Raw genomic sequence first — 15627 nt, 5'->3', positions numbered from 1 at the left:
CAACCGTAGAATGGAAAACAACATGAAATACTCAACATGTGAAAAGGCAAAACTAAACCGTATAGACACGGGAGGAAAATAACAAAGGCAACGAAAAGAACGTGGAAGAAACTCAACGCGTAAAACGAAACCAAGGACGCCAGGGGAAGTGACCGGCAACAGGCGAACGCCGCAACAAAACAAAACCCTTCCCAAAATAAAAGAGTAACTGACAGGAAGAGATAAGACTGGAGGAAAACTTGAGATGGGCCAGAAGTGGCGCAGGAGGTAGATACTCGAATAAGTAAAAGTAAAAGGTAGAGAGAGAGAACAAGAGAAAGAGAGTAAGGTGGAGAGAAACATTCACACGGGAATGCACTAGGACTGACTCAGTGCCTCTTATGGAGGTAGAAGGTGTGGCATCCAAGCCAGCCCTGACACAGCCAGCAAGGCATCATTAGGGCAGCTAGTGTGTTTGGCACACCTTTACTGCCTCCGTCTGCTGCCCTCAAAACTGAATCTATGGAATAGGGGGGAAAAATCAATTTAGAACTCAGAATAAATAGAGGAACAGTACAGATAGAACAATCCTAAATTGCATTTTTGATTAATAAAGTAGTACATATAAGCATATACCACTTAGAGCATTCAATTGTTATATAGTACACTATGCCTGACCCCAGATTTTTCTGGTCCATAAGCAACAACTTGATAAGCTCATCCAATATTACATTGCACCTTGCTTATTACTCAATATCAGTGGCCCAGACTATGTAATTTGGTGGCTGTCCTCTAGTCTCATGCCCAGTTCCATTTACTAACCTGACTTAGTTCTGAAGGCCTTCTGAAAACCACTGATGTGCCAGAACATCCTCGAGCACAGGACGTTTTTCAGGGTCCTTTTGCAGACACCATGTTAGCAGATGGCGGCAGTCTGTGTGTGTAGCAACGGGATTAGTTGAGAAAGAAAATCAGTTACCATCTGAAACCTCTGATCTGACTGTTCTAATGGCTTATTCAAAGTTTTTAAATGACAGAACTGTACAGAAACCTCCATCACTAACAAAAACTAAAAAGACTGAAGAAGTCTTTTTTTATAATTTTAAGACGGTTACAAAATGTTGTATTGCCAATTCTCCATTCTTCATTAGTACATTTTATCAATCTGTGGTTGTGTATTACATTACCAGATGAAATAATTACATAAATGATCATTTTGCAATTTAGAATTTCTAGTTATCTTGAAGATGCTTCTGCCTTTTCACCTCTGGATGGGTTTCCCTTGAAGCAGAGGTGTGCCTCAACAATGTCCTCCTCCTTCTCAAAGGGCACATCTCCACAGATAATGCTGTAGAGGAGCACACCCAGACTCCAGATGGTGGCTTGACGGCCCTCATACGTCCTGTCAATCAGCCATTCAGGTGGGCGGTATACCTTGGTGCCTAAGACAACGAGAGAGAATCATCAGTAACAAAATAACAAGTTTATAATAGTCTCTAATTTGATCCCATTTTTTAACTTGAGGTGCACATTTCATTCCTATGGTGAATAACCTTCAAAGCGCCTGTAGGGTTCGGTCTTAAGCAGATCGCCACAACCAAAGTCGATCAACTTGACGTCAAGGGTGTCGGTGTTGACCAGAAGGTTTTCTTCCTTGACGTCTCTATGCAGAACTCCACGGTCACGGCAGTGAAGGACAGCCTGAACCACCTGACGCATGATCAATCGTGCCAGTGGCTCAGGTAGTTGGTATTGGTGCAAGTCCAAGAAATCAAACAGGTCCATGCAGGGGATGGGTCGCTCCAGAATCAAGATGAAGCAGTCGCAATCAAACCATTCTAGCAGCTCCACAATATGCTGACAACGAGGTGGCTTGCACACCATCTCCATTAAAGCCACCTCTAGGGGGAGACTGCGAGTTTCGCCGGGCAAAAATTAGGGAACACATGGTTAGTATGGGTTTGAAGTTTTATAGTGGAATTATGGTTAGCAGGTTAACATGAAAGGGATCTGGATTGGTACCAATCATTAGATGAAACCTGAATCTAAAAAGTGAACTGTTTTCCATTCGTGTTGGGAGGAGTCACTGAATGGAATATTAACAGCTTTGCGTTTATAGTCCCTTTGCAGTTTTACCCATCTAAAAAGTTCCAGACATTGTTCCAATATTACATAAGTAAAGATATTGAACTTACAACAGTGATGAACCGTTCTGTGTGATGCTTCGGCACAAATTTAATGGCGATCTGGTCACATAAAAAACACAGCAAGTGAAGTTGTTTACACAAAACAGTCAGTACATTTAACATATATCTAAGGGCTTGCAGATGGTAGCCACAGCTTCTCATGTAACTCATAAATCTGGAGTCTGATAAATACTCATCCACAGATTGTCAAGCTTATCTCATTGTATAATCAGGATCTTTGTGTTCAAAAAGTGGAAAAAGGTCAAGGCACATTAGATTTGACCACTTGATTGCCATGTGAATAAGAAAGGCTCTCTAGGGAAAACTCATAGCTCCTTTCAAAGTTCTAATCACAATCTAAAACAGAAATTAAGTCCCACAATCATTCTTGTATTGTGTGCTTATGCTCACCTGTTTTCCATCAGCCTTGCGGACTCCTGCATACACTGAGCCATATCCTCCTGTGCCCAGGAGATCCCCCACAGTGTAGCGTGAATTGAAGCTCACTACATGAAACAAAAACAAGTTACATCATTGTATAACATAAGATTCAGTCAAAAATAAATTCAGCAGGTGTAAAATGCTGGTAGTGTTGAGGGTGTTACTCTAGACAGACCTTTGCACTCCTCCTCTCTCTTCTCTCTCTTCTTCTTCTTTGCCCGCGTCTCCATGGGGTGGGGTGTCAAGTCTTGAGGAGCATCCCCTTTCCTCTTCCTACTCCGCCTCAGAGGTTCCTCTTCTCGCCCTCGCTTTGCAGACAACTTGCAGCTTCTGCTCACCTTGCGCTCAGCTAAAATGAAGAGAACACAATGTTTATGTAAGCTTTAAGTAACATTAGAATTATTTTAACATTAGCCAATGGTTGACACAGCTGAATTATACAAGTAAAAAAAAAAAAACATATTCCACATTTCAAACAGAATATAATCAAATACAAATAAATTTAATTGAAATAGAAATGCTAGTTGAAATATTAATCACTGCTGTTTCCCCATGTTTTTCTGCATCCTCTCTTTCTCATCCTCAATCATTTCTAAATCATTTCTTTGAAGAAAATGTAACTCGTGTGCTTGAAGAAAATGTATATGTACTATATGCACTGTAAATACAATTTCATCTTTCTTTTAGTTATTTTAGTTGTAATTTTAGAGACCATTTTGTGTTAATGCATCATTTATATTGGGGGTCTTTTATTTTGACATTTGGGGGGTTTGTGTTTTGTGGAGTGGCGAGATTACAGCTCGCGTTGTGTTCGGTGGATTGCTCCTACTTGCGAGGTGGATTAAAAAAAGTTAATAGTCCCATCCGTTGGCTCTAGTGTGGAATTTTGTTGAATAAGGCCTTTGTTCGGAAGCTAGAGTTTATTTTAAACTCCCACGCCTTTCATTACTAACACACCCGATAATTATATCTGAGAATTATATATATGAGCAAATATAGTGTGTGTATCGTTATTTGTAGTAGTAATTCCGATCGCAAGATACATGCAAGGTAGGATGTGTTAGATCAGTGGAAGTGGAAATTACCCAACACAATTTAGTTTGTATAGGCCATACACAGGCAAACTACGGCCCCTTAGGCTTTTTAATCCAACCTGCCAAACCTGTCTAAATGATAGTAAGAACGTCATTAATTTCCCCTTTTCACCCTTTCATCTGCAATACCATCGTCTCCCCAATAGATGGCGCATTAATCCAGACACATTGACCTCCGTTGGAGTGTAACTTTCCTGCTGCCGTTTTGCCCTTCGGTAAAAATGAGAGGAGCAAAGAAAAGAAAAGAAAAGTGGACACGGAGTGCCGAGTGTCTAAAAAAGAGTGGAAAACAAAATATTTTTTCACGGAGGTCCGGCACAATCAACTGACTGCAATAAAACATTCAAGTCTAGTCTTGCTTGTAAGCTCACATTGTCCTTGCCCACAGAAGTGGGTACAAAGCACAAACTCCTTATATCACACAGACTGCTGCTGCATTGTTTAAAACTGGCCAGGTGATACCCAATACTTAAATAAGCCATGTTACATAGATTACAAAGATTAATAGATATATGCTTTGGCAGCAGTCCAGATGAGGTATCAGAAGCCAGCAAAGCAGCATGACAATGTTTTGTTTAGATTGTTTGGGGGTGTACTAAAATAGTGAAAAATGACATCTGTAATCCATATTATCAGTATTACCCGTATTATCAGTATTATACTATGCTGGTATAACAATGATTCGAAGCATTATCACCTTAGACTAAACACACCCACCTAGCAGATAACGAGTGTCACAGTACACCCACACTGTATGTGGGTCGTCAAGGTGCCCACTCTAAAGTGCTCTACTCTACACCAAACATATCACAGCAAAGTAATGAATGGAAAATGAAATACATTCAAATTCATTTGTCTTCCTCTGGTCCATCTGGTTCGTTCATTTGTCTTCCCCTGTTTCTAATAAATACTGTCCACATGTTTCATAATACAAATATGTAGTCATGGTCACTTGGCAGTCATGGCTGAGTTGTTGTTATTCACATTTCCTTATAATACAGCTGACTGTCGAATGTTTAGGAGCAAGGAAATTTCATGACTGGATTTGTTGCACAGGTGGCATATTGTCACAGTTCCACGCTGGAAAGCACTGAGCTCCTGAGAGCGACCCATTCACAAATGTTTGTAAAAACAGTACGCGTGCCTAGTAAAAATATCTTATCAATGTCTATATGAAAGAAGAGGATCTGCCTCAGAACCTCGCCTTGAACATGGGGTTGAGCAAGGTGTCTCTGCCTCTCCATGTCAGGGCCTAAATGCAAAACACCAACCCAGGGCACAGAGGATGCATGAGCGTGTACTGTTAAGATCATCAGGTCTATAAGAAGGGCTACAGTGCCATGTGAATTCATTACAATGTTGAAGACTATGTGATGTCTCATTTTCTGATAAAACTGATGTTTTACTGGTCAGGTCATGTGCAGAAAGCTGATGGTTCTGCACCTCTGCCAGACCTTACAAACAAATAAATGTTTTTTTTTCTACTTTATCATGCATGGTTGTTTGGTTTGTTGAATATGCATGTAATCTTCAGTGTTGCACAGTACCAGTGTGGAGTGGACCTGTGGGCTGGTGGATGTCCCATATAGATGGTCCTTCTACAGGCATGCTAACATGGCTGACATTTAAGGGTCCGGCCGTACTTCCGCCGTGGATCACTGGCTCTTGGGGGTTGTAGGACACACCTGAAAATCCCACAGCAGGTAAAGTGAACCCCAGCACGCCTCACAGTGAGGCTCAAATGCCTTGTAAGTGTTTCCCAATGAACAAGTAATTATAAGAAGGGCTATGGTGCCATGTGATGTCATTAGAATGTGGGGAGAATGCTTAAGAATTTGTGATGTTAGAAATCTGTTTCTTTTTAAAAATGTTTATTTTTATTTGCTTTATTCATGGCCACATGGACAATGTTAACACATATATGTAACATGGTGGGATTTATGAAAATTGTGCTGAGTCAAAGAAATCAAAGAAATAACCCATGCTCCATTAATTATATTATCCTGTACACATGAAATAAAGAGCTTGACAGTCATCAATAGAATAAATATACATGTTATTTTTCTGAACCTTAGAAACCTACTACATAAATGTGTATATTTAATTTTTTATTATTATGAATAAGCCTATGGAAATCCATACTCATAAGAACTAAATATACTGTCTTACATAGAAGTATAAAATTATGTACAGTATATGAAAATGTATTTTTCTCACCATGAGTGGTACAACCTGGTGTGTCTATGAAGTTGTTTTGTTCCTGCCCAGGCCTTGGCTGGTCAATTCTGCAGGGGTAAAAACTCATTCTCAAGGTGAAAAATAGAAAGGATAGAAAGATAGAAAGATCTACAAAAAATAGAAAGTAAATCAGATCTTATTTGTAAGATTTGTAAGGGTTGTAAGTCACAGAGCAAAATCTCATACAACCAATTCTGAGCTTTTCAGCATCAAAATTGAAATCAAAACATTCCACCTTCCCAACCAAACATTCTAAACCAAACATTCCAAAGTTGAGTAGCACATGTAATATCACAACTTCCAATTTTTTAACCAAAACACCAAATCAGCCAGGCTGCTACAATAACCTGATGCAGCCTGGCTTGTATACACCTTTCATACACCTTTTCCCTGGTCAAAGTCAGGCACTTTCAATGTCTATTTTCTTTCAATTTCTATTTTCAATATTTTCCAGTACCTTACAGCTTAGGTGTAATTACAAATCAGTGATTCTTGAGACAAGGGACAAAACGGGGTTACAAATATACACTGCTCAAAAAAATAAAGGGAACCCTTAAACAACACAATATAATTCCAAGTCAACCACACTTCTGTGAAACCAACCTGTTCAGTTAGGAAGCAACACTGATTGTGAATCAATTTAACCTGCTGTTGTGCAAATGGAATAGACAACAGGTAGAAATGAGAGGCAATTAGCAAGACCCCCCCATAAAGGAGTGGTTCTGCAGGTGGGGACCACAGACCACTTCTCAGTACCTATGCTTTCTGGCTGATGTTTTGGTCACTTTTGAATGTTGGTGGTCCTTTCACACTCGTGGTAGCATGAGACGGACTCTACAACCCACACGAGTGGCTCAGGTAGTGCAGCTCATCCAGGATGGCACATCAATGCGAGCTGTGGCAAGAAGGTTTGCTATGTCTGTCAGCGTAGTGTCCAGAGGCTGGAGGCGCTACCAGGAGACAGGCCAGTACACCAGGAGACGTGGAGGAGGCCGTAGGAGGGCAACAACCCAGCAGCAGGACCACTACCTCCGCCTTTGTGCAAGCAGGAACAGGAGGAACACTGCCAGAGCCCTGCAAAATGACCTCCAGCAGGCCACAAATGTGCATGTGTCTGCACAAGCGGTTAGAAACCGACTCCATGAGGATGGTATGAGAGACCGACGTCCACAAATGGGGGGTTGTGCTCACAGCCCAACACCGTGCAGCACGCTTGGCATTTGCCAGAGAACACCAGGATTGGCAAATTCGCCACTGGCACCTTGTGCTCTTCACAGATGAAAACAGGTTCACACTGAGCACGTGACAGACATAACAGAGTCTGGAGACGCCGTGGAGAGCGATATGCTGCCTGCAACATCCTTCAGCATGACCGGTTTGGCAGTGGGTCAGTAATGGTGTGGGGTGGCATTTCATTGGAGGGCCACACAGCCCTCCATGTGCTCACCAGAGGTAGCCTGACTGCCATTAGGTACCGAGATGAGATCCTCAGACCCCTTGTGAGACCATATGCTGGTGCGGTTGGCCCTGGGTTCCTCCTAATGCAGGACAATGTTAGACCTCATGTGGCTGGAGTGTGTCAGCAGTTCCTGCAATGTGAAGGCATTGAAGCTATGGACTGGCCCGCCCGTTCCCCAGACCTGATTGAGCACATCTGGGACATCATGTCTCACTCCATCCACCAACGTCACGTTGCACCACAGACTGTCCAGGAGTTGGCGGATGCTTTAGTCCAGGTCTGGGAGGTGATCCCTCAGGAGACCATCCGCCACTTCATCAGGAGCATGCCCAGGCGTTGTAGGGAGGTCATACAGGCATGTGGAGGCCACACACAATACTGAGCCTCATTTTGACTTGTTTTAAGGACATTACATCAAAGTTGGATCAGCCTGTAGTGTGTTTTTCCACTTTAATTTTGTGTGTGGCTCCAAATGACGGCCTCCATTGGTTAATAAATGTGATTTCCATTGATGATTTTTGTGTGATTTTGTTGTCAGCACATTCAACTTTGTACAGAACAAAGTATTCAATGAGAATATTTCATTCATTCAGATCTAGGATGTGTTATTTGAGTGTTCCCTTTATTTTTTTGAGCAGTGTATAATAAGTATGAACTCCTAATAATTATATTATTTCTTTAAGTGATAGAATATTTAAAAGGTAATCACAGTAAATAGTATATGTCTTTTATATCCAGCAGTTTCAAAAACTGAGGAAATAAGGGATGAGGATACATAGAGAAGGGAAAGTGAGATTGAACAAAGAGAGAACATGGCTAGTGAGGAGAGACAGGGAGAGCTAATACAACCCAGTGAGCCAGCAGCCAGTCAGCATAACCATCAGCCAGAAGCCAGCCAATCAGAGCTATTGAAAAAATTTAAGAGACAAGAAAGAATCATGAGGAAAACAAAGGCAGCACTACAAAAAATAAGGAAGGAAAATGCCACTCTCAAGAGACACAGAAAGTTAGGGACACAAAACTTAAGAAAACGTTTTCAAAAGATCAAATGAAAGCATTAGGCAGACTAACCACAAAAGGGATGAAATTGAGCAATGAGACAATTAAGAAGGCGTTGAAAATTGGCTTTACTGCTGGTGGGACAGGTTACAAGACCCTGCAGGAACTGCAAATTCCCCTGCCAGGAATAAGAACCCTACAGAGAAGGATACAATGCGTTAGATTTGAGCCTGGTGTGCTGACAGAGGTGTTTGATTTCCTTAAACTGAAGGTAGATGGGTTGACAGAGATTGAACGGGAATGTGTGTTGACCTTGGATGAAATGGCAATCACACCAAGTGTGGAGTTGCATATGCTTACCGGCAAACTCTACGGTGATGTGACTTTGCCAGGTCACACAGGAGTAGCAACACATGCTTGTGTCTTTATGCTGGCTGGAAGCACAAACACGGTGGAAGCAAGTAGTGGCATATCATTTCACTGGCAATACTACCAACAGAGCACAGTACAGGCCAATAATTATTGAATTAATACAAAGGGCAGCATCCATAGGGCTACATGTGTTCAACGTCACCACTGACATGGGTAGCCCTAAGCAGGCCATGTGGAGATCCTTTGGGGTCAACCTCAATAAAACATCTGGGCCACATCCATCAACACCAGACAGACAACTTTATTTCATGCCTGATGTCCAGAGCCGGCCCTGACCAATGTGGTGCCCTAGGCGAGATTTTGGTTGGTGCCCCCTGCATCATCAATCATTGTGTTGATTGTGTCACTATTAAAGAAACAAATAAAAAGCAAATGACTTAAATATTACCATATAACAAGCAATAAATATAAAGGTGTTGCACAAAAAATATTTTAAAACTATTTTACATAACGTAGTGCAGAGAACAACTTTTAAATATTAATAATAAATTTAAAATAAAAAAAAAAAAACTACTACCTGTTTTTCTGCCTTTTTGAGGTCTTTACAGGGAGATGTCACTCATTCTGTGGTGTACAGAGAAACAGTAACGAGGTGCGCAGAGCACGCGGGGGAGGGCGGGTTGGCGCGCGGGTGATAGGTGTCGTGTGTGGTTATTATAAGAATTATTAATTTGACTAATATTATTAAACAATGAAATTATGATTATGTGGACTTTGCTTATTATTGCATCTTATTGAACTTAAAAGAGTTCAAGGCAGGTGCTCTTTGTCATCCTTCCCAAGACGCATATGATTTCATTCACCAAATTGAGGAACTATTTAGGACCAAGACTGGTTCCTGCCTCATGGAACTCCCTGATGCAGTGAGGGTCTTGGAGAAACAAGCTCAGGCACTTTACAGTAAGCTTCCAGCTTGCTGTGAAGTACAAGACAAAATCATGAAAAGATTCATACGGCTAAGGTTGAGAATTGAGGCGGCAACAATACCAAATGACAGAAAGAAGAAACAGTTAAAAGATGGTCATTTTGGAAGCAAGAGCCAATCCAGAAAGTTGAAAAACAACTCCAGGTGCCAAGCTTCAAAATCCGGCAACCCCTAAACAGCTCCAAATGTGCCATCAAGCCCATTAGTCACTCCAACAGAAACATTTGGACTAATCATTGCTCCTACAACCCCCCCAGCCAACATCACTACTCCTACACTCCTACAGCCAACATACGGCAGTGTAATAAACATTGATTTCTTATTGCTATTTGAAACTTACCTTGTTGTGTTTTCAATCTCATCATGGTCAGCACCCAATTATCCCACAGCAGGCAACTAATATACACCAACAAGATAAATTAAATACAACATAAATAATACAATAATAGAATACAAGTCTAGTATGGTTACATATGATTACATATATCATACTGTACTATAACATTTTAGTATGTTGTATTCCTCTTTAGTCTTGTAAGATTCATTGATCAAAAGTGCCACCCTAGTTTCAACTTACCTTGTGTTTTCAATCTCTCTTGATGACCTTCCCTCTCCCTTTGCCATCAATCCAAAGTCTGCTGAGCATAATACAGATAATAGTCAACAGAATAACAAAATCTACAAACACTTGATCTATAAATTACACTGTTGTGTACTATTTAGAAGTCTTAAATATGCATTCTAATCAATATCAGCAGTGATGTATCACAAGAATGGCTCTCCTACTTATTGTGCGTTAGCTTAACGTTAGCTGGTACTCCAAAATGGATATCCTCATTTCAGCTCCTCGACCCAACACACTCTACAATCACACTCAAATGTTATATTTAACCAATACTTAGCTGCCCCGCAAAAAACATCGCGTTTAGGTGAAATGGCATTAAGAGTGGAATTTACAATTAATAGGCTGTCAGTGGTTAATGTGAAATCTCGCTAACCGTATTCACGTTGCCTTAGCATACATTTAGTTCCCTAAATCTGCTTATTAAGAGGTGGATAATTCACTAAAATATTTTAATGCACATGTTAATTTGATTCTGATGTCCTTATAATACACAATCTGATTTTTTAAGCGTACTAACCTGTAAAAGTGTATCACAGATGGTCCACTGCTCCAGTTTGACTGCGCTGCTCGTATTTGCTGCTAACTTCCGGGAACTATTGACAGGCTCCACGATCTGCCATTGCTGTAAAAAAAACTGCTCCATTGGAGTGAACGGAGTTGACGTGACTCTCTCTCTATATGGCTCTGCTGGGCCCGCTCACCCCCCCCCCCCCCCCCCCGGAAAAAGATTGAGATTGAGACGACATTACAGCTTTAAAAACGCAATAAACCAGTAACATATGTACTAGATAACGTCTTAAGCAAAAATAAGGTTCCAACAAAATAAGGTTCACAGCTCCGTGTTCCTCGGGAGCGGAATATGTAAACAACACGCACGACGCCATCAAAGGACTGAATCGGAACTAGCTAGCGGTGGTACGCTAATGACAGCTAGCGTCGCCACAGCGGGCTACAGTTAAGCCCGCCCATTAAGATGGAAGAGATGATTGGTCAGTTTTGCTGTCATTTGAAACATCACAGTTAGCTCGTTAGTTTCCTGTTTACTTCCTAGAAACGTCAGAGGGCGTAATATGCCGACTTCAAGCTGATTGGTTTAGTAGCCTCACTATGCAAAATAGTAATGCATTGTGGTACCGAAATCTTATTTTGCACAGGGAAAAAATGGAATAATGTTTAAACAGTTAATGTAGAACTAAAATATATATATGTAATATAGAACTATTCTGTTTCCTAAATATATTTAGGTTAATATACTTTTTGGCATACCATCATCGAGACATATATGAATTTCCAGTGCTATATATAATGTACAAATGGCCTTCATCAACCATGTTGCAGGGAAGCGCTGGCTGTGTGCTCCCTTCAGAAGGAATGGGATTGAAGGTATGAGCTCCCAGTGACCTGCAACACATGGTTAGATGCCACCTTGCTTGTGGTGGCATCTAACCGTTATTTCTACTACAATGCGCAATTGTAATCTCCACATTGGGCCTTATCATCATGGGATACTTTGTTTCATTCGTTTTTAGCTACCACAAAACTCCAGGCTGTGCACTTTTGTACACTGTGCTCAATGATTTCAAGCCCGTGTTGGCTGGTAGAAATCTGATCTAGAGCACAAACAAAAGTGACTCAAATTTGCTTTGACAAGATAGGATTTGTGTGTCCACACATCCCCCAAAAAAGCAGAGCTGTCACATTAAGGCGCAAAAATGAGTTTGACTGACTGTTTTACAATGTCAATGTAGCTGCTTTAAAGTTATCTAAAAAGGTGAGCTTCTGAACAAAAATACTGGATATGAGTTTAACAAAATTCAGACCTTTTTAGCTCCAGAATCACTGCGAGAATAATCAGTCACTTCTTACAACTGTGATTGGCCAGGTAGTATTCATGCTGTGCATTGATTGGCTAGATAGAGGAGGGCCATGTACTGACTTAAACAACACAGTCACTAGAGCTGCCTCAACAAGCCAAATACAGGATTAGAGCTGCATGTATGAACATCACACACTGATAATGGAGTCAGACTGTGTTATGGTGCTTTATGTGAGCAATGTTGTGTGTGTGTGTGTGTTTCCCCAGGATCTGGTGTAAGAGTAAAGACACAATGCACACGGACATCAGATACAGTTTGTGAGCCACTGGAGAGTCACTACTGTACTGAGCAAGTCGGGGGCAGCTTGATGGTCACGTGATTCACGGAGGCTTCTGATAGTTCCAGGAAGTTCAATCTGAGCGTATAAACCCAGAGACAGAATCACGATTTGAGGATTGTGACCTTATAGCGAGCAAATTTAGGCTAATGTGAGAGCACATTGCTGTTTAATGCTTTGATTGTTTTATAATTGTTATATATTACTTTCATTTATATATTTAGAGGGACAGGAAGGGGTGAGAAATTCAGATCAGATTAATTTTCCAACATTAACATATCTTTAAATCATGGTGATTTCTGTAATCCCGTGGTATTGGGGACCCAAGTAATCTAAATGACTAACGTACATTTTCTGACTTTCAGATACGACAGAAGGAAATTCTTTGACTTCATTGTGCAGAAATCTGCTTTAAAAGGGTACATTAAAACACATTACATTTACATCCAGACGGTATATGACATGTTAAAATACATTGATAAATTATATATAGCTTGTCTTTTTAATACACACTTATTTACAGCAATGAATTCATGAAATAAATCTCTAATAATCTCAAATATGAATATCATGTCAAGCAGTTTTTGTGTGTCCTTTCCTCCGTGTTGTTAGTGTAGTGTCCACCATGGTTTCCTGTGCTGCATGGGGATGCTCCAATCGATCCGAGAAAGGAGCAAAAATGTATGGTTTCCCCACTGATACTGAGAGGAGAAAAAAATGGTTGGCTCAACTCACCACGAGCAATTTTACCCTCACTAAAGATTAGAATAGCAAAAAAAAAATTTGAGGTAATCATCAAACACTCCATTGGCACTTTTCACAATAAACACACTATTGGAAAGCTTAATGCCTGATTTATTAAAATACAGAATAGTGAACAAAAAAAATCAAAAACTCCAGACAGACTCGGGTGCAGGGTGAGGGTGCTATCTAGTTGCAGGCTCCATTGAATCCCCTGTGGTTCTTTGGCTTAAAGAGAGAGAGGAGAAAAAGACAGGAGAAAATGATTATTATGAGTATTGATGTGATATGAATTTGAACTTGTTGCACAGCCTTGGTTGTTTTTTATACGTGTAATGAGTGTATACATATCCAGTAAGTGTTCTCTAATACTGTGTATTCACCCACTATGGGATATGTATATGGGTAGACAAAACTGAGTTGTCATACGTGAGGAGTAAACTCACATCACTCTGCAGGCACATTTTGAGGCAGAGCAGTTCATCAGAACCAAACAGGGCAAGACCAGGCTGAGAGCAGATGCTGTTCCCACCATTTTTGTGCATCGCCCCGCACTCAGAAAGAGGAAGCCCCCTGCACTACGATGCACCACTGGACCTGTAAAGACAGGGCCCACAGCTGCTGATCATAGCTATAGTGTTAGAAGTGACCCAGGTATAATAAGTATGAACTCCTAATAATTATATTATTTCTTTAAGTGATAGAATATTTAAAAGGTAATCACAGTAAATAGTATATGTCTTTTATATCCAGCAGTTTCAAAAACTGAGGAAATAAGGGATGAGGATACAGAGAGAAGGGAAAGTGAGATTGAACAAAGAGAGAACATGGCTAGTGAGGAGAGACAGGGAGAGCTAATACAACCCAGTGAGCCAGCAGCCAGTCAGCATAACCATCAGCCAGAAGCCAGCCAATCAGAGCTATTGAAAAAATTTAAGAGACAAGAAAGAATCATGAGGAAAACAAAGGCAGCACTACAAAAAATAAGGAAGGAAAATGCCACTCTCAAGAGACACTGAAAGTTAGGGACACAAAACTTAAGAAAACGTTTTCAAAAGATCAAATGAAAGCATTAGGCAGACTAACCACAAAAGGGATGAAATAGAGCAATGAGACAATTAAGAAGGCGTTGAAAATTGGCTTTACTGCTGGTGGGACAGGTTACAAGACCCTGCAGGAACTGCAAATTCCCCTGCCAGGAATAAGAACCCTACAGAGAAGGATGCAATGCGTTAGATTTGAGCCTGGTGTGCTGACAGAGGTGTTTGATTTCCTTAAACTGAAGGTAGATGGGTTGACAGAGATTGAACGGGAATGTGTGTTGACCTTGGATGAAATGGCAATCACACCAAGTGTGGAGTTGCATATGCTTACCGGCAAACTCTACGGTGATGTGACTTTGCCAGGTCACACAGGAGTAGCATGCTTGTGTCTTTATGCTGGCTGGAAGCACAAACACGGTGGAAGCAAGTAGTGGCATATCATTTCACTGGCAATACTACCAACGGAGCACAGTACACTAAAAAAAAAATCGTAAAAAAACGGTAAACGACTGGCAGCAGCGGCTGCCAAACAAAAACTTTAATTTTAAAGTAAAAAACCCTGATTTAAATTAAGTGGAAAAACAATAAATTTACAGAAAAATTCATTAAACATTCTGCAGAAATACCGTTATTTTACAGATTTTTCCTGGATTATTATGATTTAGCACTTTTAATAAAGTGACAGCACTAATATTTTTGCAGAGAAATATTGTTATTTTACAACTTTTCCCTGAATTATTACAATTAAGCACTTTCAATAAAGTGACAGTACTAAAAGTTTTGCAGAGAAATACCTTTATTTTACAACTTTTCCCTAAATTATTACAATTAAGCACTTTCAATAAAGTGACAGCACTAATAGTTTTGCAGAGAAATACCTTTATTTTACAACTTTTCCCTGAATTAGTACAATTAAGCACTTTCAATAAAGTGACAGCACAAAAAGTTCTGCAGAGAAGTACCGTAATTTTACAGATTTTTCCTGTCCATATTCATCGTGACTTCCAGGACAAACTCAAATGTGGAATGCAAACTGCAAAGTTATTTTATACAAATGAAAAAGTATATTATACCAATGTTGAGCACCTCAATGTCCTCTATCATCACTTTTAATCATTTAAATCCCCAGGACTGTACTCAGTGTCTTTCTCCATCACCAATATCAGTAGCCTGAACACAACTACAAACACATAACACTGATGTGACATGAAAGATACACTCCTTCTCATTTACATGTAGGACATTTAGCAGACACTCTTATCCAGAGCGCCTTACGAAGTGCTTTGCCATCTGTTCACAGAATTAATTCTA

General features: G+C 40.4%; 1 protein-coding gene and 1 long non-coding RNA gene across 2 annotated transcripts; both read right to left on the bottom strand.

The window, feature by feature from the left end:
* Positions 1-368: 368 nt before the first annotated feature.
* LOC143483372 (serine/threonine-protein kinase pim-3-like) lies at positions 369-1902 on the bottom strand. The gene is made up of 3 exons (XM_076982210.1): positions 1533-1902; positions 1245-1421; positions 369-499 (listed from the first exon to the last, which is right to left on the bottom strand). The coding sequence occupies exons 1-3, from the start codon at positions 1867-1869 to the stop codon at positions 369-371; spliced, it is 645 nt and encodes a 214-aa protein (XP_076838325.1). The 5' UTR covers positions 1870-1902.
* Positions 1903-9862: 7960 nt separating this feature from the next.
* Positions 9863-11035, bottom strand: LOC143483414 (uncharacterized). Its single transcript, XR_013122503.1, has 3 exons — positions 10896-11035; positions 10331-10388; positions 9863-10149 (listed from the first exon to the last, which is right to left on the bottom strand). It is a non-coding gene; the product is annotated as an uncharacterized LOC143483414 (long non-coding RNA).
* Between the last annotated feature and the right edge of the window lie 4592 nt (positions 11036-15627).

The sequence above is a fragment of the Brachyhypopomus gauderio genome, chromosome 19 (assembly GCF_052324685.1).
Source record: "Brachyhypopomus gauderio isolate BG-103 chromosome 19, BGAUD_0.2, whole genome shotgun sequence".
NCBI lineage: Eukaryota > Metazoa > Chordata > Actinopteri > Gymnotiformes > Hypopomidae > Brachyhypopomus > Brachyhypopomus gauderio.
Note: the sequence above shows the minus strand (reverse complement) of the source record. Positions and strands in the feature narration are given on the sequence as shown.

Bases quoted from the DNA above. Each gene is read 5' to 3' on its own strand.
- LOC143483372 (XM_076982210.1), bottom strand. From the start codon at position 1,869: ATGGAGATGGTGTGCAAGCCACCTCGTTGTCAGCATATTGTGGAGCTG. The intron at 1,422-1,532 runs GTTATTCACCAT...TCGTTGTCTTAG, and splicing joins ACCCTACAGGCGCTTTGAAG to GCACCAAGGTATACCGCCCA. The intron at 500-1,244 runs GTGAAAAGGCAG...CCTATTCCATAG, and splicing joins CAAGGGAAACCCATCCAGAG to ATTCAGTTTTGAGGGCAGCA.